At 45.5% G+C, this 26,595-nt stretch overlaps 3 protein-coding genes across 3 annotated transcripts; all 3 read right to left on the reverse strand.

Moving 5' to 3' along the window:
• Positions 1-8,919: 8,919 nt before the first annotated feature.
• Positions 8,920-10,111, reverse strand: LOC311105750 (cerebellin-1-like; the record flags this gene model as incomplete). The annotated part of the gene is made up of 4 exons (XM_084147958.1): positions 8,920-9,224; positions 9,378-9,509; positions 9,641-9,820; positions 10,009-10,111. 4 exons carry the CDS (start codon positions 10,109-10,111, stop codon positions 8,920-8,922), a joined length of 720 nt encoding a protein of 239 aa, XP_084004084.1.
• Positions 10,112-15,086: 4,975 nt separating this feature from the next.
• On the reverse strand, positions 15,087-16,532 carry LOC311105751 (cerebellin-1-like; the record flags this gene model as incomplete). Its single annotated transcript, XM_084147959.1, has 4 exons — positions 15,087-15,514; positions 15,683-15,823; positions 15,982-16,077; positions 16,526-16,532. The coding sequence occupies 4 exons, from the start codon at positions 16,530-16,532 to the stop codon at positions 15,087-15,089; spliced, it is 672 nt and encodes a 223-aa protein (XP_084004085.1).
• A 5,342-nt stretch (positions 16,533-21,874) lies between these two features.
• On the reverse strand, positions 21,875-25,823 carry LOC311105516 (tripartite motif-containing protein 16-like). Its single transcript, XM_084147691.1, has 10 exons — positions 25,250-25,823; positions 25,019-25,114; positions 24,654-24,887; positions 24,385-24,544; positions 24,125-24,223; positions 23,991-24,026; positions 23,408-23,470; positions 23,248-23,313; positions 22,879-23,081; positions 21,875-22,452 (listed from the first exon to the last, which is right to left on the reverse strand). Exons 1-10 carry the CDS (start codon positions 25,757-25,759, stop codon positions 22,117-22,119), a joined length of 1,803 nt encoding a protein of 600 aa, XP_084003817.1. The 5' UTR covers positions 25,760-25,823; the 3' UTR covers positions 21,875-22,116.
• Between the last annotated feature and the right edge of the window lie 772 nt (positions 25,824-26,595).

Here is a 26,595-nt window from a genome sequence, read left to right on the forward strand (position 1 = left end):
ACAGAATCAGGAGATAGGGTTCCTGCCCTATGGGCCATTCTAGCTCAGATAAGGCAAGCTTACTAACTTATACCGTTTCTGATTTAATAGGGCCCAAGGTGTTTCACCACACTTCGGTTCAAGCGTAAATTACCTTTAGAAGTCAAGTGCAGTGTGCTTCCTCGACAATGAGCCTTTGATTGAATCCTGGCCCAAGTTACAATAGAGTTTAAATTGTTTTTCAATATTCTGATTTGTTTATGTATTGCTTTGTAGCCTACTTTATCACACATGATTTATGTATGTAATCACCTCACATACTTACCTGAATTTGATATCATCGAACACTTTGATTATAAATTGTTGTTTTGGTTTGATTTGGTTTGATTCATTTTTTGAGATGAATTAAATGGTTCTAATTACATGTTGCTGTCCCTTTCACCAATATCCACATGCAATGCATCCCTCTTGTAAATCAGTTTGCTGTAATACTCTCTCATGATGTCATAGGTCTCATCCCAGCTCTTAGTGTAATCCACAACAGATCTGTAAAACTCCTCCAGAGACATGGTAGAAGCAACAACATCAAAATCATACTCACTCACCCAGGTACTGACAGCCGGGTCAGCTGAGCCTGGGACTTGCGTAGAACTGTGATCTTCCATCAGTCAGAACTTGGTGAATCAACTATAGTCCTATGGTCCAATGATGCATATCTTGTTTCTCTTTTAGCCGACCACCTCATTTCGTTCAGAGGACAAAGTTTGTTATTGTTAATTTTATCAAGGCCAGGATTCAATCAAAGGTGTGTTTTCGACAAGCGCAAAGCACTGCATTGTTGACAACGCGCCTTTTAAAGGCAATTTCCCTGACATTTGCAGAGGTTGCATTCCCAAAGTGCAGTGTGCTTGTCGAGAATGCGCCTATGATTGAAACCTGGCCCAAGTTACAATAGAGTTTGAGGCCGGAATTCAATCCGATTGCGTCTGTCGACAATGTGCCATTTACAGTGGCGACCCGTCATTCAGGGCAGGTGCCTGTTTTGCATTTTATTTTGGCATTAATACGTGTCTGTCACGACTTCCGCCGAAGTTGGTGCCTCTCCTTGTGCGGGCAGCTATTGACGGTCGTCGTCACCGGCTTTCTAGCTGCCACCAATCTACGTTTCTGTTTTCCATTTGTTTTGTCTTGTTTGTACACACCTGGCTCCCATTGCATTATGATTATTTCCCTATTTAACCCTCTGGTTCCCACATGGTTTTGTGCGTGTTTGTTCGTTGTGTTGTGTCATACACTTTTGTGAGCTGGTGTGTTTCCCTGCGTGGAAATTAGTGTTTGTTTTTTCTGAGTAAAGTACGTTGTGTCCTCAGTTCTGTGTCCTGCGCCTGACTCCGTCCTACCGCTGCACATTTGACACATGACAGATAAACGCACCAAATATGGAGTCAGCAGGTGCAGCCAGTACTCCGGTACCAGTGGAGGAGCGCGTCCAGCAGCACGCGACAAGGCGCCAAAATCTTGGCACAGCTATGGATCGCGTGTTGCAGAACATGGAGCGATGGGAGAGAGGGGTTTTTCCCAGAACCCCATCAATTTCAGGTCAACCCACACCGATGTCCACCCCTCCGTCACCTGGACCCAGTGGGATTCGGCTCTCGCTCCCGAGGGCATATGATGGGACGGCTGCCGGGTGCCAGGGGTTCCTGCTCCAGGTGGAGCTCTACCTGGCGACCATCCACCCGGCTTCCTCGGGATACGAGAGCGTGTCCGCCCTCATCTCCTGTCTGTCGGGGAGAGCGCTTGAGTGGGCCAACGCCGAATGGGGAGGAATAGACGCAGCGTTGGTTCACTATGAGGATTTCACCCACCGCTTCCGGGCGGTCTTCGATCATCCACCTGAGGGGAGAGCGGCGGGGGAACGCTTGTTCCACCTCAGACAGGGGAAGAGGAGCGCACAGGACTTCGCACTGGACTTCAGGACTTTGGCAGGCAGCACGGGATGGAATGAGAGGGCCTTGATCGACCATTACCGGTGTAGTGTACGTGAGGACGTTCGTCGGGAGCTGGCATGCAGGGACACCACCCTTACCCTCGACCAGCTGGTGGATCTATCGATACGGCTGGATAACCTGTTGGCCACCCGCGGACCTTCAGATCAGGGCCCATCCATTCCATCCCCAAGCACCTCCGACTCTACCCCTATGGAGCTCGGAGGTGCTGCTCTCCGGAGGGGGGGCCGTTTCCTGCACCAACTGTGGCTGCAGAGGACACACTGCTGGTCGGTGCTGGGGAGGTTCCCCAGGGAGTCGAGGCAGCAGGCAGGGCACTGGTTGATCATCCCAGGTGAGTAGGCACCTGACTTACCCAGAGCTCCCTGTTGCGCACATGTGTGTCTGTATAGAATTTCCTGAGTTTTCCCCTCATTCTCAGCATAAGGCACTAGTAGATTAAGGCGCAGCTGGGAACTTTATTGACCGTTCATTTGCACATAGATTAGGGATCCCTATTGTTCCTGTTGATGTGCCCTTCCCTGTACATGCCTTAGATAGTCGTCCTTTAGGGTCGGGCCTGATTAGGGAGGTCACAGCTCCACTATGTATGAAAACGCAGGAGGGTCATGAGGAGAGAATTAGTCTCTTCCTGATCGATTCTCCTGCGTTTCCTGGTTGGCCTCTCATGACCCCACTATTTCATGGCAACAGAGGGCTCTCAAGGGATTTTCACGTCAGTGCTCAGGGAGGTGTGTAGGTGTTTCCATAGGTGCAACTACGGTGGAGAGTCCAAACCAGGTCTCCAATATGCACATTCCCCCCGAATATGCCGATTTGGCTCTCGCCTTCTGTAAAAAGAAGGCGACTCAACTACCACCCCATCGACAGGGGGATTGTGCAATAAATCTCCAGGTAGGCGCAGCACTTCCCAGGAGTCACGTGTATCCTCTGTCTCAGGAGGAGATGGCGGCTATGGAAACATATGTCTCCGAATCTCTGGGACAGGGATACATTCGGCCTTCCACTACACCTGCCTCCTCGAGTTTCTTTTTTGTGAAGAAGAAGGATGGAGGTTTACGCCCGTGCATTGACTATCGAGGTCTAAATCAGTTACCCACTGCCTCTCATAGCCAGTGTGACAGAGTCATTGCACGGGGCACGCTTCTTCACCAAATTGGATCTCAGGAGCACTTACAACCTGGTACGTATCCGGGAGGGGGATGAGTGGAAGACAGCATTTAGTACCACCTCTGGGCACTATGAGTACCTCATCATGCCGTACGGGTTGATGAATGCTCCATCAGTCTTCCAATCCTTCGTAGACGAGATTTTCAGGGACCTGCACGGACAGGGTGTAGTGGTGTATATAGATGACATTCTAATATACTCCGCTACACGCGCAGAGCATGTGTCCCTGGTGCGCAAGGTGCTTGGTCGACTGTTGGAGCATGACCTGTACGTCAAGGCTGAGAAATGTCTGTTCTTCCAACAGTCCGTCTCCTTCCTAGGGTACCGCCTGTCCGCGTCAGGGGTGGAGATGGAGAATGACCGCATTTCAGCCGTGCGTAATTGGCCGACTCCAACCACGGTAAAGGAGGTGCAGCGGTTCTTAGGGTTTTCCAACTACTACCGGAGGTTTATCCGGGGCTTTGGTCAGGTAGCGGCTCCCATTACCTCCTTGCTGAAGGGGGGACCGGTGCGACTGCAGTAGTCAGCTGGGGCGGACAGGGCTTTTGGTCACTTGAAGGCTCTGTTTACCTCGGCTCCCGTGCTGGCTCATCCTGATCCCTCCTTGGCATTCATAGTAGAGGTGGACGCGTCCGAGGCTGGGATAGGAGCTGTGCTGTCTCAGCGCTCGGGTACGCCACCAAAGCTCTGCCCCTGTGCTGTCTTTTCGAAGAAGCTCAGCCTGGTGGAGCGAAACTATTATGTGGGGGACCGGGAGCTGTTAGCTGTTGTCAGGGCTCTGAAGGCGTGGAGGCATTGGCTTGAGGGGGCTAAACACCCTTTCCTCATTTGGACTGACCACCGCAATCTGGAGTACATCCGGGCGGCAAGGAGACTGAACCCTCGCCAGGCAAGGTGGGCCATGTTCTTTACCCGTTTTGTTTTCACCCTATCCTACAGACCAGGTTCCCAGAATGCTAAGGCAGACACTCTGTCCCAGATGTATGACTCAGAGGAGCGGTCCACGGATCCCACTCCCATACTTCCGGCTTCTTGCCTGGTGGCACCGGTGGTATGAGAGGTTGACGCGGACATCGAGCGGGCGTTACGTACGGAGCCCACTCCCACCCAGTGTCCAGTGGGGCGTCTGTACGTTCCACAACGGCCGTGGTCACACCTATCGGTGGACTTCGTGACGGATCTTCCTCCGTCACAAGGTAACACCCCGATCCTGGTAGTTGTGGATCGGTTTTCTAAGTCCTGCCGTCTCCTTCCTTTGCCCGGTCTCCCTATGGCCCTACAGACTGCGGAGGCTCTGTTTACCCACGTCTTCCGGCACTACGGGGTGCCTGAGGATATAGTGTCTGATCGGGGTCCCCAGTTCACATCGAGGGTCTGGAGGGCGTTCATGGAACGTCTGAGGGTCTCGGTCAGCCTGACCTCAGGTTTTCACCCTGAGAGTAATGGGTAGGTGGAGAGAGTTAACCAGGGTGTGGGTAGGTTTCTGCGGTCCTATTGCCAGGACCGGCCGGTGGAGTGGGCGGCTTTCATCCCCTGGGCAGAGATGGCCCAAAACTCCCTCCGCCACTCCTCCACTAACATGTCTCCATTTCAGTGTGTACTAGGTTATCAGCCGGTCCTGGCACCATGGCATCAGAGCCAGATCGAGGCACCTGCGGTGGATGAATGGTTTCGGTGCTCGGAGGAGATCTGGGACGCTGCCCATGTTCGCCTGCAACGGGCCATCAGGCGACAGAAGGCGAGCGCCGACCGCCACCGCAGTGAGGCCCCGGTCTGGCTCTCGACCCGAAACCTGCCCCTTCGCCTGCCCTGCATTATCCGCTCGTCGTCCCCTTATACCATAGTTTGTACATCTCAATTGTTATTAGAAACCACATTTGTTTAAGCAAGTCAGCCATATCAGCTATGTTTTTTTTTAAAGGCAGTAAATGAGGCTCAATGAAGTGTTTCACTGCCAGACAACGCTCTGCTGATATGCAGTGGTAAGCTGTTGGGACAGCTTTATGTAGGCTCTAAAAGTTTGTGGGCACCGTTTGTCACCGTTATAGTCCAATTAATGTATTGTTTAGTGTTGTGTTATGTAGTGGCTTTGCTAGCATGCATCTTAAACACATTTGTGGGGAGTTTGCCCCACCAAGATTTACATGCTAAAATTGCCACTGGCCATTTAACCTTTTACTGCAGTGGGCTAAATCAGGGTCACACAGAGTGTTTCTTGGTAGTCTTAAACAAATCTACTTTGAAACAAAAGTATACACCTCACACACATGGTTATGGGCTTAAAAGACACCTGTACCATGTCAGGTATAGAGTTGAAATGTATTCCATTTTGAGTTTGCATCCCAATATTACACTTTATATACATCACAGAAGACTGAAATATGACAAAACCCTTTGACATAGAAACACTGGATTTTCAGTGTAAAAAAAAGTAGTTTTTTAATTATGAACAATATGAATAACATTCCACCCATGAGGCCACTAGGTCATTTGACTGCAAGACAGGGCTACAGGTAATTTCCGATTGAGCCGACATCTGCAGCGTTTACTGTGAACGCAATGAACCTGAACACGGGAACTTTGCCTTTAAAAGCAGCATTGTCTGCAAAGCGTATCGGATTGAATCCCAGCCTAAATTGTTTTGAGATACTATGATTAATGTGTGTATTGTTATGTAGCCTACTTTATCATGTATGATTTATGTATATGTAATCGCCTCACATACTTACCTGAATTTGATAGCGATATATCCTGTGATTCTAAACTTATGTTTTTCATTTTTCTTTGTAAAGAACAACAGAATTCAAAACTCCTTTTGTATTAGTTATTATTTAGTAAACACCCATAGTGCAACTCCCCTTGTGGATCTCAAACCCGGTTATCTCAGTATGTAGACAGACCTGCAAACCACTGCTCCAATGACAGTTAACCCTTTTGGTGGGGATTGTAACAGGCCTTCCAATCAAGTTATTGTTATGTAGCCTACTTTACATGATTTGCTGTTTGTAATCACTGTGGTGGAATCCAAAACACATTTGTAAAACTCCTCCAGAGAAACGGGAGAGGCAACAACATAACAATCATACTCACCCTCACTCTTACCTGTACCAATGGTGAAGATCACAGGCTCAAACTTTCCAATGGTGTTGAAATTGCAAGAACATAATTGATTCAAGTTGTTCCAATGAAGCTCTGTAATAATCCACCAGAGAGACTAAAAAGTCAGCTGAATATTAGCTTGCCCAGTGAGGGTTGAATTCAGAATTCACAACTTCTCTGCTTTCCTCAGTGTACTATGCATGACAATGCTACTACCATGGCAACTATGAAGCGTCATAACATAGGCCACTTGCTTTGATCTGAGCAGAGAGTGAGTTCTATGCATAGAATTAGAATGATTATATTTCTATCATTCTATTTCTATGGTTTTATGGGTCTTCCTCAATTAATTTCAATTTCAAGACTTTAATCTTAACAAAATAATCAATAGTTAAGTGTTTAGTCAATTATAAATTATGATACCAAGTCCTATAGGACATTAACTAAGATAAACTGCTAATTTGGCTAGCGGTAAACAAATATAATTCCCTAATATCAGAGATAAACTACTAAAAACATAGGCTTGTCTCTGGGGGACGAGGTTAGGCAGATAACGCCATATTCTTTACTCAAGTAGGCTACTGCCAATCTCAAAGGGCCTCAAACCAATTCAGCAGCACCATGGCGCTGTCCACCAATGAATTGACATGTGTCGAACTATAGCACACTCACACAGTTGACACCAATTTCATTGGTATTGTAGCCTATGCAAATATATTTTCCCTTTCTCTGTTCATCTCATTCAGATGAAGGCCAAGATGGACGAGTACAACAAGTATTTTTAAGAGCGAGACCTGCGCTTTTCCCGAGAGCTTTGCCGCCTATCCCCATGTCAATCCTATTCACCTCATTAAAATGTAGGCCTACATCACGTGTCTTGTTACATGCTTAACTTGAAAACTTAAGTTATTGACTACAATCATTATCCTACCGTTTTTATCAGAACTTGAAGTAAAGATACCTTGCCTGAGCAAGCCTGCTCTGATCTGACTTACGCGCCACAACCATTTTGCTGTCCAATGAAAGCGTTATGCGTCTATGTCGTCAAAATAGAGGTGGGGGCGTGGTTATGGAGACAAAATTCCCTTCAGCAGCTGAACGCATGCCGTCTCATCTAAATTTGATCTCGCTTTTTAAAAATTAAAAAGGTTTCCCATTCATACATAAAAAAGTCCTTGCCTTGCGTTTACAGTTAAGAATTTTAAAGACCAAAAGCACATTGGGCAATGCAATGTGAAAAAACAACAGAAAATACAAGATAGGCTTATTTCGTTTCCAAACGGTGATTCGTATGTAGACCTACAATTAAATCGCGTTACTTTTCCAGTCTGAAATGCACATTTAAACATGCCATGATATTACATAAATTCCGACTTGTAGGAACCCTGATTAAATTCAAAATAATAATGCTAACTACAACAAAATACAAGCCAATGATAATAACACGTAGGTTAGCTAGCCTACGGTTCATTATCATCCAATTATATTCCTATTTGGTGGTAGGTACCATTATTATTCATTAACTCAGCATTCATTTAGAGATTCATCAATTAATTTAGACCCCATGGAAAGACCACACCTGTGAAGGACAATTTTTTTTAAATACTGTAAACAGCACAATATGACACATGTCCTGCTTCATGTAACAAACCAGCTTTTATTTTGTTCAAAGCAATACTATTTCACAAGCAGACTGTCTGAATTCACTGTACATGGAATATAATTGGTTACAATGGTGCACAGACACACACACACACACGATACACACACTTGGAACATTGTAATTGCATGATTAATTTGAGGCTCTGGCTCTTCGTAGAATTGCATTTGAGTTTTGATGTCAATCAATGTTTGAATATCTGCTTCCGTTAACAGTGTCAGAATTGTATAATTTCATCAAATTCGTATTGTCATTCTCAGTATGCCAGTGAGTTGATCTGTTATACAGTATGTTTGTGTATGTGTCTGTATGTACAGTACCCGTCAAAGTTTGGACACACCTACTCATTCAAGGGTTTTTCTTATTTTGACTATTTTCTACATTGTATAACAATAGTGAAGAGATCAAAACTATGAAATAACACATATGGAATCATGTAGTAAGCAAAAAAGTGTTAAACAAATCAAAATATATTTTGATTAGGGATGAGTTGAGATGGTTTGGGATGAGTTGGACCGCAGAGTGAAGGAAAAGTAGCCAACAAGTGCTCAGCATATGTGGGAACTCCTTCAAGACTGTTGGAAAAGCATTCATTATGAAGCTGGTTGAGAGAATGCCAAGAGTGTACAAAACTGTCATCAAGGCAAAGGGTGGCTACTTTGAAGAATCTCAAATATAAAATGTATTTTGATTTGTTTAACACTTTTTTGGTTACTTCATGATTCCATATGTGTTATTTCATAGAATTGATGTCTTCAATATTATTCTACAATGTAGAAAATAGACAAATAAAGAAAAACCCTGGAATGAGTAGCTGTGTCCAAACTTTTGACTGGTACTGTATGTGTGCGTGTTTATGTGTGTGTGTGTGTGTGTGTGTGTGTGTGCGTGTGCATGTGCGTGCCATAGCCGTATGTCTTTTTGTATGCATGTATGTTTGTGTGTGTGTGTGTATGTATTCATGCATGTACGTGTGTGTTCATGTGTGTATGACTCTCTCCTCTACTCCTGTGTGAAGGGGTAGACCAGGTATCCGCTGAACCTGTTGAACTCCTTGGTGTTGCCACACAGACTCCTGCCGGAGAGCAGCTCCACGTACACCTGGTCGCCCTGGCGAAGAGACACCAGCACCGACTGGGTGCTGCTGTCCTCCATGTCCTCCCGGTTGTCCTCCCACACAGAGGCCACCACCTCGTTGTTCTTTATCAACTGCACCTTGTGGTAGAGACGCTCGCCGTCCACACCCACGTTGGAGTAGGCCGTGAAGGAGAAGGAGTAGAGGCCGGCGCGGGGGGCGGTGAAGGTACCTGGATAGAGGACACACACAGGGAGATGGAGAGTGTGTGTAAATGGGTGTGGGGGTGAGTGTGTGTATGTGCATGTGGGTTTTATGTTGTGTTGTGTTATTTATCCAGTAAGTATGTGGGGAAATGATGTGACAGCGCAGTGTGGTGTCCTACCCAGAGCATCATTGTATCCATTGCCCTGGTTGAGAGAGATAGTGTAGTAGCGGATGGGCACGTTGCTGGTGAAGGGCCCGAAGCAGTCGCTTCTAGATTTCATCGCCGCGGTGAACGCAATCTTATTGTTCCCTGAGTCACAGAAAGAGGGAAGGAGAACAGAAGAAGTTAGGAGCCTGGGACTTGAACATTAGGGATTTGTCAAGCTTTCTACAATGGTTCCTGACTTAATCTGACTAGGAAACAGATGTATTTTCCAGTACCTGTGACTTCCTCTATGTCGTTGTCCAATCGGATGAGCTGCTCCCACATGTCCACCATGCGCATGAAGGTTTGGTCCTCAAGCGTACTCATCTCATTGGCCACACAGCAGCAGCCCTGCTGGCTCTTGAAGGCACACTCACAGTCCCACTTCCCACAGGGCAGGACCCCAGTCCAGGCCACTGGGGACACGGGGGAGAATAGGGGAGGAAGGTGAGAGGGGAGGTAGAGGAAGGCAGAGAGTAGGGGTCAAAACTTGTCGAAGCAGGACCAATAGTTTGACATTACATTTGATTGTTAAGATATGTTTGGGGTGGAGAACATACAAAATAAAAGAGAAAAACTGAGGCGTCATGAGGTTTTCTGTTACCTGCTGCATCTCGCATCAGCTCTAAAGTCCCAATGGCCTTCACACTGGCACAGAGACACAGCACCCCCCACAGGCACAGAGCAGACACTGCAACTAACTTCATTCTCTGTAATACATAGATAGTTACGGTTGGTGATACAGCATACCTTAAAATTACAATGAAAAGATACTTTTTAAAATGTTAATAAGCATTGCATGGCTATGCTCTCTGCTAAGAACCAGCTGTATGAAACAGAATCTCTTTGTAGTTAATGTACTGGTCATGATGACTGACTTTCACAGTCTACTCAACCCATTCAGAACTCTGAAGTTTTAGTTAGTTTTTTGAGTATGCCTTCTCAAGATGGTGCTCTAAAGTTACATCAACCTCCATCATTACCTTACTGGTTTAGTCAACTGCAAAATGGTTGACATTCATAGGTCACTCCACCATCTTTGAAATAAAATGTTGAATCAATAGTTGATCTCGGTACCCAAATTTGATATTCTGCATATAAAGCCTTTCGCTAAAGCAGCCTACATCTATTCAAAAACTTTTTTTCACCTACAGTTATTTTTCTAAACGGATTGGTTTCACCTTTCAAATAACATATTATCAACACAGTGCCTTCTTGCTTAGCCAAAGCTGTCTCTCATCCAAATAGACAATATAGAACTTCAGCATCATTAGTGTATTGCTTTATGTATATTCCATAATCATTGGGTAGCTCCTATCTCATCAGATCTGAGAGCCTCCAGACAGTCAGAGTATAAAGGGAGGGAAGGTTGTAGGTACTTACTGTATCGCTGTAAGAAGCCCACGTCTCGTTTCCTTGTTCTTACAGTAGGTGAGCAGACTTGGGAATCCTCCTAAGACTATGTAGGAGTTTAATGCAGAGGGGGTGGTGCTGCCGTGCTATTGATTCCCTGTCTGAGGCCCCACCCCTCCGCAGGTGGATGAGAAAAGCTCCACGCACATTCCATGTACACAAACCCCAACCCCAAAAACACAGGTTGAGGTAGAGTTCCTAACGGAGGGCACCTAGAACACATTCAATAGTCTCCCATGTGACAAGTGAAAGACAATGCCATGTCAGTGTTTCTTCCTTGGGTGTGAATGTAAGAAGCCAGCTCACCTTTGCTGTTGTGTGAAAAATAGTAGGTTTTTAATAGGACACCGGTGTCTGGTTTCCCTAAAAATCCCAGTGGACACAGTGTTTCGTGTTACTCTTGAATAGATTGTTATGGAGGATTTTGAATGGAGTTTCCCAAATATACGTGGGTTTATTGCTGTCTCATTGAGAGGCATTATCAGTGGATCAGGAGACCCAGATATAGGAGAGAAGGAGATATAGAGTGTCACCTGGTTCTCACCCCTGGGTTTGGGCGGAGGTGGTGGAGAGAGTTTCTGTTCTCTACTTATTGTTGACCATCATATACAGTATTGATTGTTGTTTTGTCAGCGTTGCTGACTGTCACATGTCCCCTGTTGAGCGACCCGGTTCTTCAGATGTTATCCATTTCCTTTGAGGCGAATCAGAGAATGGAGGTCAATGTATTGTGTTGGTTTATGTCATTAGATAACCTCATCCAAATGTGACCCTAGACAGAGAATAAACAGGGAGGTCTACCCTCAAACTATGACGCGTCAACTTAGTTTGAAAGTGTTTATGAATGTAAAGGCCCCAGTGTAGGTGATTATTTCAAAGTAGTTTGATATGAAAATGTCATGTTTGACATAGGTCTGGAGAACCACAAAATAAGTATTTGTGTATTTGGGGTTGAGTTGGGATCACAGGGCTTATCTTACAGTAGTGCTGCTGATGATGATGATTCCGAATTACTTTTTAAAATGCACAGACATACAGTATATGTTTATATAAATGTTGCATTGTATGTCTGTTTGTTGAATTTGTATGCTATATGATACATAAATAATGGTTAGAGTCCCGAGGACTGGTCGTGCCACATACTGTAGCTAGTATATAATATTTAAGTAATGTGCTGCTGAATGTGACATAAGAAAAGCTGTAAAGATATTCATATGTCAGAGGCACGCCACTACTGTTGAGCCAAATACACATTGTATTGTACTTGTGCACCTCTATTGTTCAGATTCATGCATATTATATTCTAGTCCATAGCAGACTCCTCCCTGGATTTTCTGTCACATTATCTCTGATTCACTGAGGTCATTGAGGTTAAATCTGTCTCATGTGGAGTCTGATGGCAATAGAGATACAGTGCATTCGGAAAGTATTCAGACCCCTTGACTTTTTCCACATTTTGTTACGTTACAGCCTTAATCTAAAATGGATTAAATACACATTTTTCCTCATCAATCTACACACAATACCCCATAATGACAAAGCGAAAACAGGTTGTTAGACATTTTTGCAAATGTATTAAAAATAAAAAACATGAATACCTATATTTACATAAGTATTCAGACCTTTTGCTATGAGACTCGATATTGAGCTCAGGTGCATCCTGTTTCTATTGATCATCCTTGAGATGTTTCTACAACTTGATTAGAGTCCACCTGTGGTAAATTCAATTGATTGGACATGATTTGGAAAGGCACGCACCTGTCTATATAAGGTCCCACAGCTGACAGTGCATGTCAGAGCAAAAACCAAGCCATGAGGTTGAAGGAATTGTCCGGAGAGCTCAGAGACAGGATTATGTCGAGGCACAGATCTGGGGAAGGGTACCAAAACATTTCTGCAGCATTGAAAGTCCCCAAGAACACAGTGGCCTCCATCATTCTTAAATGGAAGAAGTTTGGAACCACCAAGACTCTTCCAATAGCTGGCTGCCCGGCCAAACTGAGCAAAACCTGGCACCATCCCTACGGTGAAGCATGGTGGTGGCAGCATCATGCTGTGGGGATGTTTTTCAGCGGCAGGGACTGGGAGACTAGTCAGGGTCGAGGAAAAGATGAACGGAGCAAAGTACAGAGAGATCCTTGATGAAAACCTGCTCCAGAGCGCTCAGGACCTCAGACTGGGGTGAAGGTTCACCTTCCAACAGGACAACGACCCTAAGCACACAGCCAAGACAACGCATGAGTGGCTTTGGGACAAGTCTCGGAATGTCCTTGAGTGGCCCAGCCAGAGCCCGGGCTTGAACCTGATCGAACATCTCTGGAGAGACCTGAAAATAGCTGTGCAGCGACGCTCCCCATCCAACCTGACAGAGCTTAAGAGGATCTGCAGAGAAGAAACTCCCCAAATACAGGTGTGCCAAGCTTGTAGCATCATACCCAAGAAGACTTGAGGCTGTAATCGCTGCCAAAAGTGCTTCAACAAAGGACTGAGTAAATGGTCTGAATACTTATGTAAATGTGATATTTCAGTTGTTTCGTTTTTAATAAATGTGCAAAAAATTCTAAAATCCTGTTTTTGCTTTGTCATTATGGGGTGTGTGTAGATTGATGAGAGAGAGAAAAAAACATATTTAATCAATTTTCACAAAATGTGGAAAAAATCAAGGGATCTGAATACTTTCTGAATGCACTGTAGATACTGATACAGAGATAGATACAGTATTTGTATTTATTATGGATTCCCATTAGCTGCTGCCAAGGCAGCAGCTACTCTTTTTGGGGTCCAGCAAAATTAAAGCAGTTATATACAACTTTTAAAAAATTACTATACATTTCACAACAGATTTCACAACACATTAAGTGTGTGCCCTCAGGCCACTACTCTACTACCACATATCCACAACACAAAATCCATGTGTACGTGTGTGTATAGTGCGTATGTTATCATGTGTGTATGCATGCGTCTGTGCCTGTGTGTGTGTGTCTCTTCACAGTCCCCACTATCCCATAAGGTGTATTTGTATCTGTTTTTAAAAATCTGATTCTACTGCTTGCATCAGTTACCTGATGTGGAATAGAGTTCCATGTAGTCATGGTTCTATGTAGTGCTGTGTGCCTCCCATAGTCTGTTCTGGACTTGGGGACTGTGAAGGGACCTCTACTGGCATTTATTGTGGGGTATGCATGGGTGTCTGAGCTGTGTGCTAGTAGTTTAAACAGACAGCTTGTGCATTCAACATGTCAATACTTCTCACAAATACAAGTAGTCATATTGTTACTGTTAGCTCTCCGTGTACATTTAAGGGCCAGCCATGCTGCCCTGTTCTGGGCCAATTGTAATTTTCCTAAGTCCCTCTTTGTGGCACCTGACCACAGTATTAATGCTTATGGCTAAACTTTACTGCTCTGTACACCCCTAGCCTGTACATCACTGACAACTTGTTGAGCATAACTGTATGGTACGGAGGTCAGCTAATAGCAACAAGTTGAAAAATATTATCAGATTACATAAAGTGGTGTCAAATGAATCCTTGTCACTCAAGAGGATAATGTATTATTTCAATTTGTGACAATTTAGTCTTGAGTGATGCACTGAATTCATAGCGATACAAATGTGAGTTGAGTTGCCTGTTTGCGCTTATTGTCACTTTAGTGATGAATTTGATTCATTCAAGGAAAAGGTTAAAGAGAGAGGGGCAATATAACCCTCTACGGTTGACTCCCCAAATAAAGTGGAAACATTACTTCTTTTCGAAAATGCTCATTTGGCATTTATCTTTATTGCGTGGAGGCTGTGCTTCTACCTCACTCATCCCAGTACATGAAATATTTGTGTCTATTTGTGGACCCTTAAGATCATTAAGTAATGTTAGTATTAGTATGAATACAGTAGTACAATAACACAGAGAGATATAAAAGATATACACAGACCAAGTACTTGTTGTATAATCATGGTTTATTTTCAATTTCTTCTCAAACGCATGCAAATGCCTTTTTTCCCATCACAGAATACATAATTGGTTAACTTGATTGGGTAAGAACTTGTAACCCAAAGTTGTTGGGGGGATGGTCAAGGCTGGGGGGGAGCCTAGTTCTGTTACTGGAAGGATGGATGGGGTTCTGATTGACATTCACTAGAGGAGCTGGCCCCTGATCAAACTCTCATCACAGAGCCTGAAGACCAGCTCCAAGTTCCTTTCCAGAAGCAGGACTGGGCAAAGGAGTTAAAGACAGGGCGAAGGTGGTGGGGTGCGGTAGCCTCAGCTTAGACTTAGTCGATGGCATAGAGCAGGAAGCCGGAAAAGGTGTTGTAGTGGCTCTGGTCGTCGCACAGGAAGCATCCGATGGGCAGGGTGACGAACACCTTGTCCCCGGCCTGCAGCTGGACGGCCATCACCGTGCTGGTGCTGTCCTCCTGGTCCTGCTGGTTCTGCTCGCTGCAGCCCGCCACCTGGCGCCCGTTCACCATCAGAATGGCGCAGGCGGCCAGATTGGCACTGGGGGCGCCCGAGTCGCTGTACACGGTCAGGGCCAGGCTGTAGACACCGGAGCGGGGCACAGTGAAGATGCCAGTGCGGTTGTTGTAGCCCTCGCCCAGGTTGATGAAGATGTGCTGGTAGACGATGGTCTTAGCTTCACGGAAGGGGCCCTCGCAACGGCGTGTATTGGTCAGGGCCACGGAGAAGGCACTGCGGCTAGCTGTAGATGGAAAGAGCGAGAGAGAAAGAGATAGATAGAGAAATGAATATACAATGAGACAAAATAACAGCAAGCCATTTGGTTTCTAGTCAGAATGTAATACATTGGCCAGTGTTGAGGTGGTAATGGAGATGGTGGTTGATAGTGGTTGCGGTCAGGTGGTCTCACCACGGACGTTGTTGAGCACAGCCTTTGCCTTCTCCAGGCCCCTCTGCAGCTCATTCAGACTCATGTTGAAGAACTGCTCCATCCTCCACATCTGCTTCTGCATCAGGCAGCAGCCGCAGGAGGCCTGGTCCGTCAGACACACTGTGTGGACACAGACACACACACACACATACACAGACGGACAGACACACAGACAGGACAAAGGATTAGACAGTGGTTCTCAATTATCCTTGCTCTTTGCCATCCTCAATGTGTTCAGTGTCTCCCTTTCACCCCTTCCTACTCTCTCTATCCCTTACAGTTCTCTGTTTTGGGGTCCTTTGTTGTCTCTCCAGGGCTATTCCAGCTGAATTCATTGGCCAGAGCGGCCCCCAGCAAGCACAGCAGTACGGTAGCTGTAGGAGAAGAGAGCATGTTAGTTACAGTGATGGAGAGTAAAGCGCACAGTTACACCACAGTATGCACTCTTCCATATACTGTACACACACCATTTATCTTAGACAAATGGTGCGTGCAGAGAATCAACACTACTCACAACCAAACAGACTGTATTTGAATAGGGAAAGTATAAACATAAGAGCCATGGAATAGTCGTTGTAACTTGAATCTCTCATAGACTACCTGATCTAGCAGCATGTTCCAGTGATATTTTAAATTGTACCCTAGTGGAGCCCATTTCCCCTTACAAAAAGCAGGAGGACTGCTGCCCTCCAGGACAGGAGTTGTGCACCCCCTTGGCTACTCTAGACCAAAAGCTTAACTCCTCTGTCCTCATTCAACCACTCTGGAGCCTAAATCTTCAGTATCCTTCCCTGTCATATAGGAAACCCTAGAGATGCCCACCTCTCATTTTGCAGCTTGGAGATGGCAGTCGATGTTCACAGACAGCTGGATGGGATGGATAGACTGTCACCAGGAGAGGCGCTTGGCCTATAAACTCTGAGTAAACGCCACCTCCCACTATCTGTCCTCTGTGGGCTGGGCTGCGGCAGGCTTTGTGTCTTGCATATATGGGACAGGTATTGTCTGTCACCCGGACCATGGAGTTCCCAATGACTGCAACAACACTTTACCTGTGTTTTCAGGTGTCAGGCAGCTTCCACCTGCTCATTGTGTATGTTAATAGAAGATGGAGATAGTGTCAGGTAGTCGGCAGGGGAACCTTTCCTGATGCAACGGGCGATAGGCGTTTATGTTGGATTTGCATGGTGGGCAGGGGCGGTGTGTTCATTAGGGCGATATGGGCGACGCACTGCCAAACGGGAAAAGGAAGGGATTTTTTTTCTAATCAATTATATCACGGCAACAGTAGTTATCAGTGTTCTAATCTAGACGTCTGATCTGCCACTAAATGTCCAATCAGGCTAAAGTCGTGCTTCAAATGGCCCCGCCCCTTTTGGGGCGATTTCAGTCAGGTTGAAAATCGCCCCAGAAGTCTCTCATAGACTCTCATGTAAAATCTTTTTTTTTCAAATATCAGAACTTTCAATACAATCTCTATGGGTTCCGGGAGGGCTTGCACTTACGCGCTTTCGTCATACGTAACATAACCATGAACGTAACTAAGAAAAGAGCGGGTAGCAGCGTCAATCAATTCACGTACTACTGTCAAGATGGCTAGCGTTCAGTGCAACTCGATTGTCTCTTTGAAAGAAGTTCCTTTTTGTCGGCGAACAAATCAAGATAAATTGGCAACGAAACAATTAGGACCTCCCAGACCAAATGTAATAATTCAACAGGTTTCTACTAAAGGGGGAAAGTCCTACACCCGAGGATTTTCCAAAAATTGGTACGAACGAAAAACCTGGCTAGCAGGCTGCGATGTAGCTAATGCAGTCTTCTGCTACCCCTGCTTACTCTTTCACCCTGAAGGCGGCACGGCAGACAGCACCGCTTGGACAGCGACTGGTGTAACGGACATGCACCATCTTTCAGAAAAGATTAAGAAACATGAGCTGTCAAAGACCCACATGGATAGCTGTTTGAGATTGTCTGCTTTGGGGAGAGTGAACATTGCCACTCAACTGGATGAGGGATACAGGCTAGCTGTCCGCCGCCACAACGATGAGGTTAGCAAGAACCGCCACATCCTCAGCCGGCTAATCCAGTGTGTGAAGTTTTGCGGAGTGTTTGAGTTAGCTTTGCGAGGCAAAGATGAAACTGAGGGCTCCACCAACCCTGGTATTTTTCTTGGACTTGTCAACTTTGTGGCACAATTAGATGAGGTGTTTTATGGAAATGCATATTGTTTATGCAGTGTTGAGGAATGTGAAAGAACACCCTTGATTATTTTTACTGTGATAACTTATTTTGCTTTTGTAAGCCAACACTTTTGAGATCAGTCAATAAATGCTTCTGGTATTGACTTATATGCTGCCCCTGTCTTCATGTTGTTGCTGGACATATCTTTTTTAAAATGTGTGTAGGTCACCTAAATCATCAGAAAAATTGCCCCCCCTGAGAATTTTTTCAGGAGCCGCCACTGATGGTGGGTGTGCTGATGAGCAAGAGGTAAAAAACAGTGAACTCATTCCCAGCATAGCATGTTGGGAGGGGAGCGCAGAGGGCAAGGGGAGTAGGTTGTCAGGGTGTTCGGTGTTTGATTAAAGTACACTATATATACAAAAGTATGTGGACACCGCTTCAAATTAGCAGATTCGGCTATTTCAGCCACACCCGTTGCTGACAGGTGTATAAAATCGAGCAAACAGCCATGCAATCTCCATAGACAAACATTGACAGTAGAATGGCCTTACTGAAGAGCTCAGTGACTTTCAACGTGGCACCGTCATAGAATGCCACCTTTCCAACAAGTCAGTTCATCAAATTTCTGCCCTGCTAGAGCTGCCCCGGTCAACTGTAAGTGTGAAGTGGAAACGTCTAGGAGCAACAACGGCTCAGTCGTGAAGTGGCAGGCCACACAAGTTCACAGAACGGGACTGCCGAGGACTGAAGCACATATTGCATAAAAATTGTCTGTCCTCGGTTGCAACACTCACTACTGAGTTCAAAACTGCCTCTGGAAGCAAAGTCAGCACAATAACTTTTTGTCTGAGCTTCATGAAATGGGTTTCCATGGCCGAGCAGCCACACACAAGCCTAAGATCACCATGCACAATGTCAAGCGTCGGCTGGAGTGATGTAAAGCACCGCCATTGGACTCTGGAGAAGTGGAAACGCGTTCTCTGGAGTGATGAATCACACTTCACCATCTGGCAGTCCGACGGACGAATCTGGGTTTGGCAGGAATAATGGTCTGGTGTTGTTTTTCATGTTTTGGGTTAGGCCCCTTAGTTCCAGTGAAGGGAAATCTTGACGCTACAGTGTACAATGACATTCTAGACAATTCTGTGCTTCAAACTTTGTGGCAACAGTTAGGGGGAGGCCCTTTCCTGTTTCAGCATGACAATGCCCCCGTGCACAAAGCGAGGTCCATACAGAAATGGTTTGTCGGGCTCGGTGTGGAAGAACTTGACTGGCCTGCACAGAGCCCTGACCTCAACCCCATCGAACACCTTCGGGATGAATTGGAACGCAGACTGTGAGCCAGGCCTAATCGCCCAACATCAGTGCCTGACTTCACTAATGCTCATGGCTGAATGGAAGCAAGTCCCCGCAGCAATGTTCCAATATCTAGTGGAAATACTTCCCAGAAGAATAGAGGCTGTTATAGCAGCAAAGCGGGGGACCAACTCCATATTAATGCCCATGATTTTGGAATGAGATGTTCGACGAGCAGGTATCCATATACACTGCTCAAAGAAATAAAGGGAACACTAAAATAACACATCCTAGATCTGTATGAATGAAATAATCTTATTAAATACTTTTTTCTTTACATAGTTGAATGTGCTGACAACAAAATCACACAAAAATTATCAATGGAAATCAAATTTATCAACCCATGGAGGTCTGGATTTGGAGTCACCCTCAAAATTAAAGTGGAAAACCACACTACAGGCTGATCCAACTTTGATGTAATGTCCTTAAAACAAGTCAAAATGAGGCTCAGTAGTGTGTGTGGCCTCCACGTGCCTGTATGACCTCCCTACAACGCCTGGGCATAATCCTGATGAGGTGGCGGATGGTCTCCTGAGGGATCTCCTCCCAGACCTGGACTAAAGCATCCGCCAACTCCTGGACAGTCTGTGGTGCAACTTGGCGTTGGTGGATGGAGCGAGACATGATGTCCCAGATGTGCTCAATTGGATTCAGGTCTGGGGAACGGGCGGGCCAGTCCATAGCATCAATGCCTTCCTCTTGCAGGAACTGCTGACACACTCCAGCCACATGCGGTCTAGCATTGTCTTGCATTAGGAGGAACCCAGGGCCAACCGCACCAGCATATGGTCTCACAAGGGGTCTGAGGATCTCATCTCGGTACCTAATGGCAGTCAGGCTACCTCTGGCGAACACATGGAGGGCTGTGCGGCCCCCCAAAGAAATGCCACCCCACACCATGACTGACCCACCACCAAACCGGTCATGCTGGAGGATGCTGCAGGCAGCAGAACGTTCTCCACAGCGTCTCCAGACTCTGTCACGTCTGTCACATGTGCTCAGTGTGAACCTGCTTTCATCTGTGAAGAGCACAGGGCGCCAGTGGCGAATTTGCCAATCTTTGGTGTTCTCTGGCAAATGCCAAACGTCCTGCACGGTGTTGGGCTGTAAGCACAACCCCCACCTGTGGACGTCGGGCCCTCATACCCCCCTCATGGAGTCTGTTTCTGACCGTTTGAGCAGACACATGCACATTTGTAGCCTGCTGGAGGTCATTTTGCAGGGCTCTGGCAGTGCTCCTCCTGCTCCTCCTTGCACAAAGGCGGAGGTAGCAGTCCTGCTGCTGGGTTGTTGCCCTCCTACGGCCTCCTCCACATCTCCTGATGTACTGGCCTGTCTCCTGGTAGCGCTTCCATGCTCTGGACACTACGCTGACAGACACAGCAAACCTTCTTGCCACAGCTCGCATTGATGTGCCATCCTGGATGAGCTGCACTACCTAAGCCACTTGTGTGGGTTGTAGACTCCGTCTCATGCTACCACTAGAGTGAAAGCACCGCCAGCATTCAAAAGTGACCAAAACATCAGCCAGGAAGCATAGGAACTGAGAAGTGGTCTGTGGTCACCACCTGCAAAACCAGTCCTTTATTGGGGGTGTCTTGCTAATTGCCTATAATTTCAACCTGTTGTCTATTCCATTTGCACAACAGCATGTGAAATTTATTGTCAATCTGTGTTGCTTCCTAAGTGGACAGTTTGATTTCACAGAAGTGTGATTGACTTGGAGTTACATTGTGTTGTTTAAGTGTTCCCTTTAATTTTTTGAGCAGTGTACTTTTGATTTGATATACAACATAATACTAACTATTCCATCAAATCTACTTACAAGTTCTATGTGATGAGGTAGTCAAAACACGTGAGTGATTACATGTATATAAATGTAACACTAAGCAACAAACTGGATAATAAAGTAAGGGGTGGAGAAGAGAAAAAATAGATATTGGGTTATTGGAATTCCATTTTCCAGTAGGTATAGATGGAACTGGATTGACATGTCTTCAACACTGTATGTGTGACTTCCCCAAATGTTACAATTTGCATGTCATTTTTCCTTAAAATGCATGCAACTGTATTCATCCTTGCCAATTATGGTGCAGTGTTCAATAATATATAAGGACAATGATAGTCTCTTCCAAACAGTTATGTATCAATACAGATTTAGACAAGGATTTCTAAATATAAGCTCAAAAGATCACTGTCATGGCAGTGCATTGTGGGGTGGTGGGACAAATCTTATCTCAAACCAGGAAAAATAAGAACAGTGGGCCAATGAGTGACAGGTATTTCAGTGCTGATCTTCCTATATGGAAAGCCATGGGGAATAATGCAGATGATCAGAATAGACTGAGGCAGAACGACTGGAGTAAGGTCAGCAATTATGATGTAGAGATCAAGGAGTTTCCTGTCATAAACTGTTCATCTTATTATATAATAAGGCAAATGCCTATCAGCAATTTATGTAAGCGAGCTAAGTGGACAGATTTATATAACGGGCTAGTCCTATTCACAGTCTTACTGGCTGCCTGAAACTCATTTGTGTTAAACTGAAAATGGCCCTGGCCTAATTTCAAAACAGAAGAGAAGTTACTACTGGCATTTTGAAAACAATTCAAATTCACTTCAAGCAACTTTGTTTATGCTCATTTCTTATTTATTTATCATGCATTTGAATATAATTCTTACAAGCCAAAAGGGCACATGGTAATAGGACAGCAGCTGAGATATGGCTGCAACAAGCTATCAGCAAATCAGCATCTAATACTGGAACTTTCCTATCAGTTATATAAACTGTTGTTGAGCTCTGAGCACTGTACTGTCATTGCTGACATCCTTCTCATGGCTTCCAGAATGGATCTGAACTACCAGATGCCAACCTAGTCCAGTTGACATAGGGTCACAGACGTCCCAACCCCTGACCAGAAGCGGAACCCGGGATAGAGGGGGCCAGTAAAGACTGTCTGGAGGGAGTGGATGAGATGGGCCTGGTTGTTGGAGATCCTGTAGAAGGCCAGTACTCCTTCATGTTGGTCCAGGTACACCCCCAGCCTGCGAGCCTTGGTTGAGCCTAGCTGGGTCTCCTTCCCAGCGTGCCACATGGAAAAGCCCTTCCCAGACCAGTTCAGGCTCCAAGACTGCTTGTTGTAGCCCAGCCTGCTGCTGTCGTCAGCCTCCTTCCTGTCCAAGTCTCTGTAGGCCACGCCGATAGTGATCTGAGTGACAAACAATAACAACCATCACTAAGTAAAATACTCATAGCCAAAATAGTGAATACTAGTCAATTGATGACAGATTTAAATCAAGGGCATCTCAAGAACATAACATAAGTTGACGTGATCTTAATGATGAGGGAGCAACCATAGAAATATAATTATATTGAGTGTGTACCAGTGGAGGCTGCTGAAGGGAGGACGGCTCATAATAATGGCTGAAATGGAGCCAATGGAATGGTATCAAACACGTGGTTTCCATGTGGTTGAAACCATTCCATTGACTCCATTCCAGCCATTATTAGGAGCCGTCCTCCCCTCAGCAGCCTCCACTGTTGTGTACCCATGAGTGTTCCAGTCAAATGTGGTCGTAGCCTGAGACGCTTTGTCCCTTCTAGTAATTATATTTCTATGGCAGTAATAACCCACCTTCTGGCCCGTCCACTCTGTCTCCCAGTAGTAGGGGCTTCCAGCCAGGGGCTCCCTGCACAGTATCTGTCTCCAGTAGATGAAACGGTCGGGGTGCTCCGGCTGATTCTGCTTCTCTGCCTTCAGAGTGGCTTTACGATCCCCATCAGCCAGTTTCAGGTGGTGGTACGCAGTGTTGGGGTCAAATGTCGGATTAAAGTGAACTACATGGAGAAAGACAGGAAAGACAGGCGATGCTATTGTCTTCCTTTGTAGTCCACACTCACTTTTTTGTTCAAGTGTCCAATTGTCTGAAGACGCTTCAATGCTGCTTATGACTACATTTCTGTAACTCTTTAAAGGGTGAAAAGCAGTAAAACGGGTACTCACATTTGAGCATTTCTTCTCTTGTTTTCAGCTCTGGGTTTGCCAAACCAACAGTGGTCACCTGTTTCACTAAATGTTGTGAGAGAAAATAAACCATTTTATTGGCATTATAATGCCAACTTTGGAACTACACTGAAAAATCCTCAGACCGCTGTTCATATACCTTGAGGTCCAGTTGGAGGTAATGGAGGTTGAGGTAGAGAGTTTGTTGATGTCACCTCATTTACTAAAGAAAATCAATAGAGGTGAGAAAATAAGAAAGCTGTTTTTACGGTTATTCTGAAATTGTATTGAACTATTTTCAGACCACTCTCAATGCATTTACCTTGAGGTAGCCGACTAAACTCAACGATTTACGATTGAGTTGAGCATGGGCGGACTGGAGCTCCAACGTCACATAAAATTAAGTTATCAAAAATTACTGACTTCAGTACTAAAGAATAGCCCGCAATTACACAGACCAATGTGTGTAATTGCGGGCTATTCTTTGGTTGCTGAAATCAGTAGGTTTTTATAAAAACGTCATTATATGTGACGTCGTAAACTCCAGTCCGCCAACACTAGTCGCCACGCAACTCCATCTTAAATCGTGGAGTTGAGTTTAATTGGATAGGTGGAGGTAGAGGTGAAGGGTTTGATGTTATTTCACATACTAAAATGCAATAAGGGGAAAGCATCTTTAGTCTGTTATTAAAGGTTGATGTACTTGATAATCTTCTCATACAAAGGCTGAATTAAACATTTACCTGTGTTAAGTTGAGGGTTTGATGGCACCTTGGATGCTGCAGAGATGAATGAGAAGAAAGAAAAGACTAACATTCTGATAGAAAACGCACCTTTGTGTTTTATTTTTATTTTAACATGACTTGTAGATGCTTACCTGCGTTTTGTGAAGCCACCTGGTTGTTGTCAGTAGATGCTCCGTTCCCTGCAGCTTGACCACTGAACATTTGAGACGGACTAAGACTGGCATCATTCACTACAAGCAAGAAAACAGGCTCAGTAATATTTAGATCCATATATACTGCTAAACCATTGAGCAATCTCAACAGAACCAGCACAATCAAAAGGGAAAATAGTAAAACAGATCCTAATCTCCCTGTATATGTTTTAGGCCATTGAAAATGCCGATAGACTCACCAGTTCTGAAGATCTTGGCCATGCTGGATTTACAGAGTTCCTGTAGTCCATCTCTTAGCTCTCCCATCACGGTTTGAATCTCAGACACAAGGGCCTCCTCACCCAGCCCTACCCCCTCTCTGCTCCCATTCTGTGTGATGGGCTCCAGGGTGAAGAAATTCTGTGGAGGACAATAGATGAAGACAATAACACCTGGTGGTGAGGATGGTCATTGACACTTGTCCGAATTAAACTGTTATCATCTCAATCCCATGATCTTTTCCCTGTACCTTTAAGAAGCAGATGTGGTCCTGCATTCTGGCCAGTCGGCTGAGTTCTTGGTCTTTCCTGCGGAGCTGGGCCAGCTCCTGCTCCAGCTCATGGATGTGGCCCTCGGTTCGACTGCCCATGGATGCCTCATGGGCACAAAGCAACTCCCCGACCTGGGTACCCATCAGCTCCACACTCTTCACCAGCTCAGAGAAGAGCTCCACACCCTCCTTCTGTAGGGCCTGGACTGACCTCTGAGAAGATAGAGAGGACACAGACATGGAGAGAAGCAAAGCAAAAATGGAGGGATGAATAGAGGGGTAGAGACGAGGAAGTGAAAGAGGGGGCTAACAACATATTTGCCATTGATGTGGGGTTTCCTTACTTTGTGGAGCTGGGCAGCTTGTGGGAACTCCTTGAGCTCGTTCTCCATCTCTTGGATCCTCCTCTGTATCTCGGCCTGCATCGGAACTAGCTCCCTCTGCACATAGGGACACAGTATACAGAAACACAGGATTCTCTCTAGCACCCAATGTTTTCTAAAATTCTAATAAAGCTGTTATAATCAAATAAAATAGTTGTGGCAAGACAAAACAACACAGTCATGGTTCTTTACCCGTTTCTCCTTCCTCTCCTCTTCTGGCTTAACCACACGGTGGCCCTTGTGTCCATGACGACAACACTCGTCACACACACACTCCTTATCGTCATGGCAGTAGAGCTCTAGGGGCCGCTGGTGTTGAGGGCAAAGCCTGGGGCTGACGACGGGCAGCTGGGGGTACATCTCCCCTTGGCGAAGGCCTGTGTCCGCACACCCCGCCAGATAGATCGGCATGGAGGGTGGGGCAGACGAGATGGAGAGGTAGGGATACTCCTGGATGCCCTTTATTCTCAGCTTCTCCATGGCCTCCACGAGCACTGTGCTCTTGGCAAGAGAGGGTCGTGGGGTGAAGACCTGCCTACACTGGGGGCAGTTAAACTGACCCTTGGCCTCATTCCGGTCCCAGTGCCCCTGGATGCAGGGCAGGCAGTAGGTGTGACCACAGGGCAGCGTGGCAGGGTCACGTAGCGTCTCCAGACAGACAGAGCACACAAACTCCTCCTCTGGCCATGCGGCAGTGGCCATGCTGCTGGGAAATGTAGGTCCTGCAGACTGAACGATTGTGGTCCACTTTGTAAGTAAGACTGCCAATGCTTCCGAAATGTCATAGCATGCTGGTTAAAACCAAAATGGGCTGGGCTTGGTAGAGGCAGGAAAAACAGGTAAGACCGGTGAGGAGTTTCCAAATCATTCTGACTGATGTCAGAGTCACATGGATGAGGCAGAAACACTGTAGTTGCAGGCCAGCCTCAGTTGTCTAGATATTTAAATAATCTCAAAGTGGTAGACCGACAGGTTTTTCACCTTCTCCAAGAAGGAACCACATTTTCACCTTCTTTGTGGATATAAATAGCCTAGTTATTGTTATAAAAAACACACTGTGTGTCCACAATAATGTGGTTGTACCAACAATGATAAACAATACAATGGATACAGAAATGGCTATACTGTGTAAGCTGCTGGTCCATGTAAAGGACCCATGACCACCAACATGTGAATTTAATAGGAGCATACCAAATTTGGTGTCAAATGAAAACTAAGAGTATATTCTTGAGAAATTAAGGCATATATACTGTAGACTTTTCAACCCCCCCCAATTTTCATGTTGGTGCTCATGGGTCCTTTTACATGGAAATGACCAGCAGCTTACACAGTATAGCCATTTCTGGATCCATTGTATTGTTTATCATTGTTGATACAACCACATGTTCACCTTCTCTGTGGATATAAATAGTAAAAAATAAATAAACACTTCAAAATAATGTGGTTGTATCAACAATGATAAACAATACAATGGATACAGTTTATCAATACAATGATAAACAATACAATGGATACGGACCAACTGGCAAGAGTCTTCA

The sequence above is a fragment of the Coregonus lavaretus genome (genome assembly GCF_964263955.1).
Source record: "Coregonus lavaretus genome assembly, chromosome: 30".
Lineage (NCBI taxonomy): Eukaryota > Metazoa > Chordata > Actinopteri > Salmoniformes > Salmonidae > Coregonus > Coregonus lavaretus.

Coding starts and splice junctions, on each gene's coding strand:
- LOC311105516 (XM_084147691.1), bottom strand. CDS start 25,759: ATGGCCACTGCCGCATGGCCAGAGGAGGAGTTTGTGTGCTCTGTCTGT. Junction 24,888..25,018: donor AAGCTGCCCAGCTCCACAAA/GTAAGGAAACCC, acceptor CTATCTTCTCAG/AGGTCAGTCCAGGCCCTACA. Junction 23,082..23,247: donor AAGAGAAGAAATGCTCAAAT/GTGAGTACCCGT, acceptor TTCTCCATGTAG/TTCACTTTAATCCGACATTT.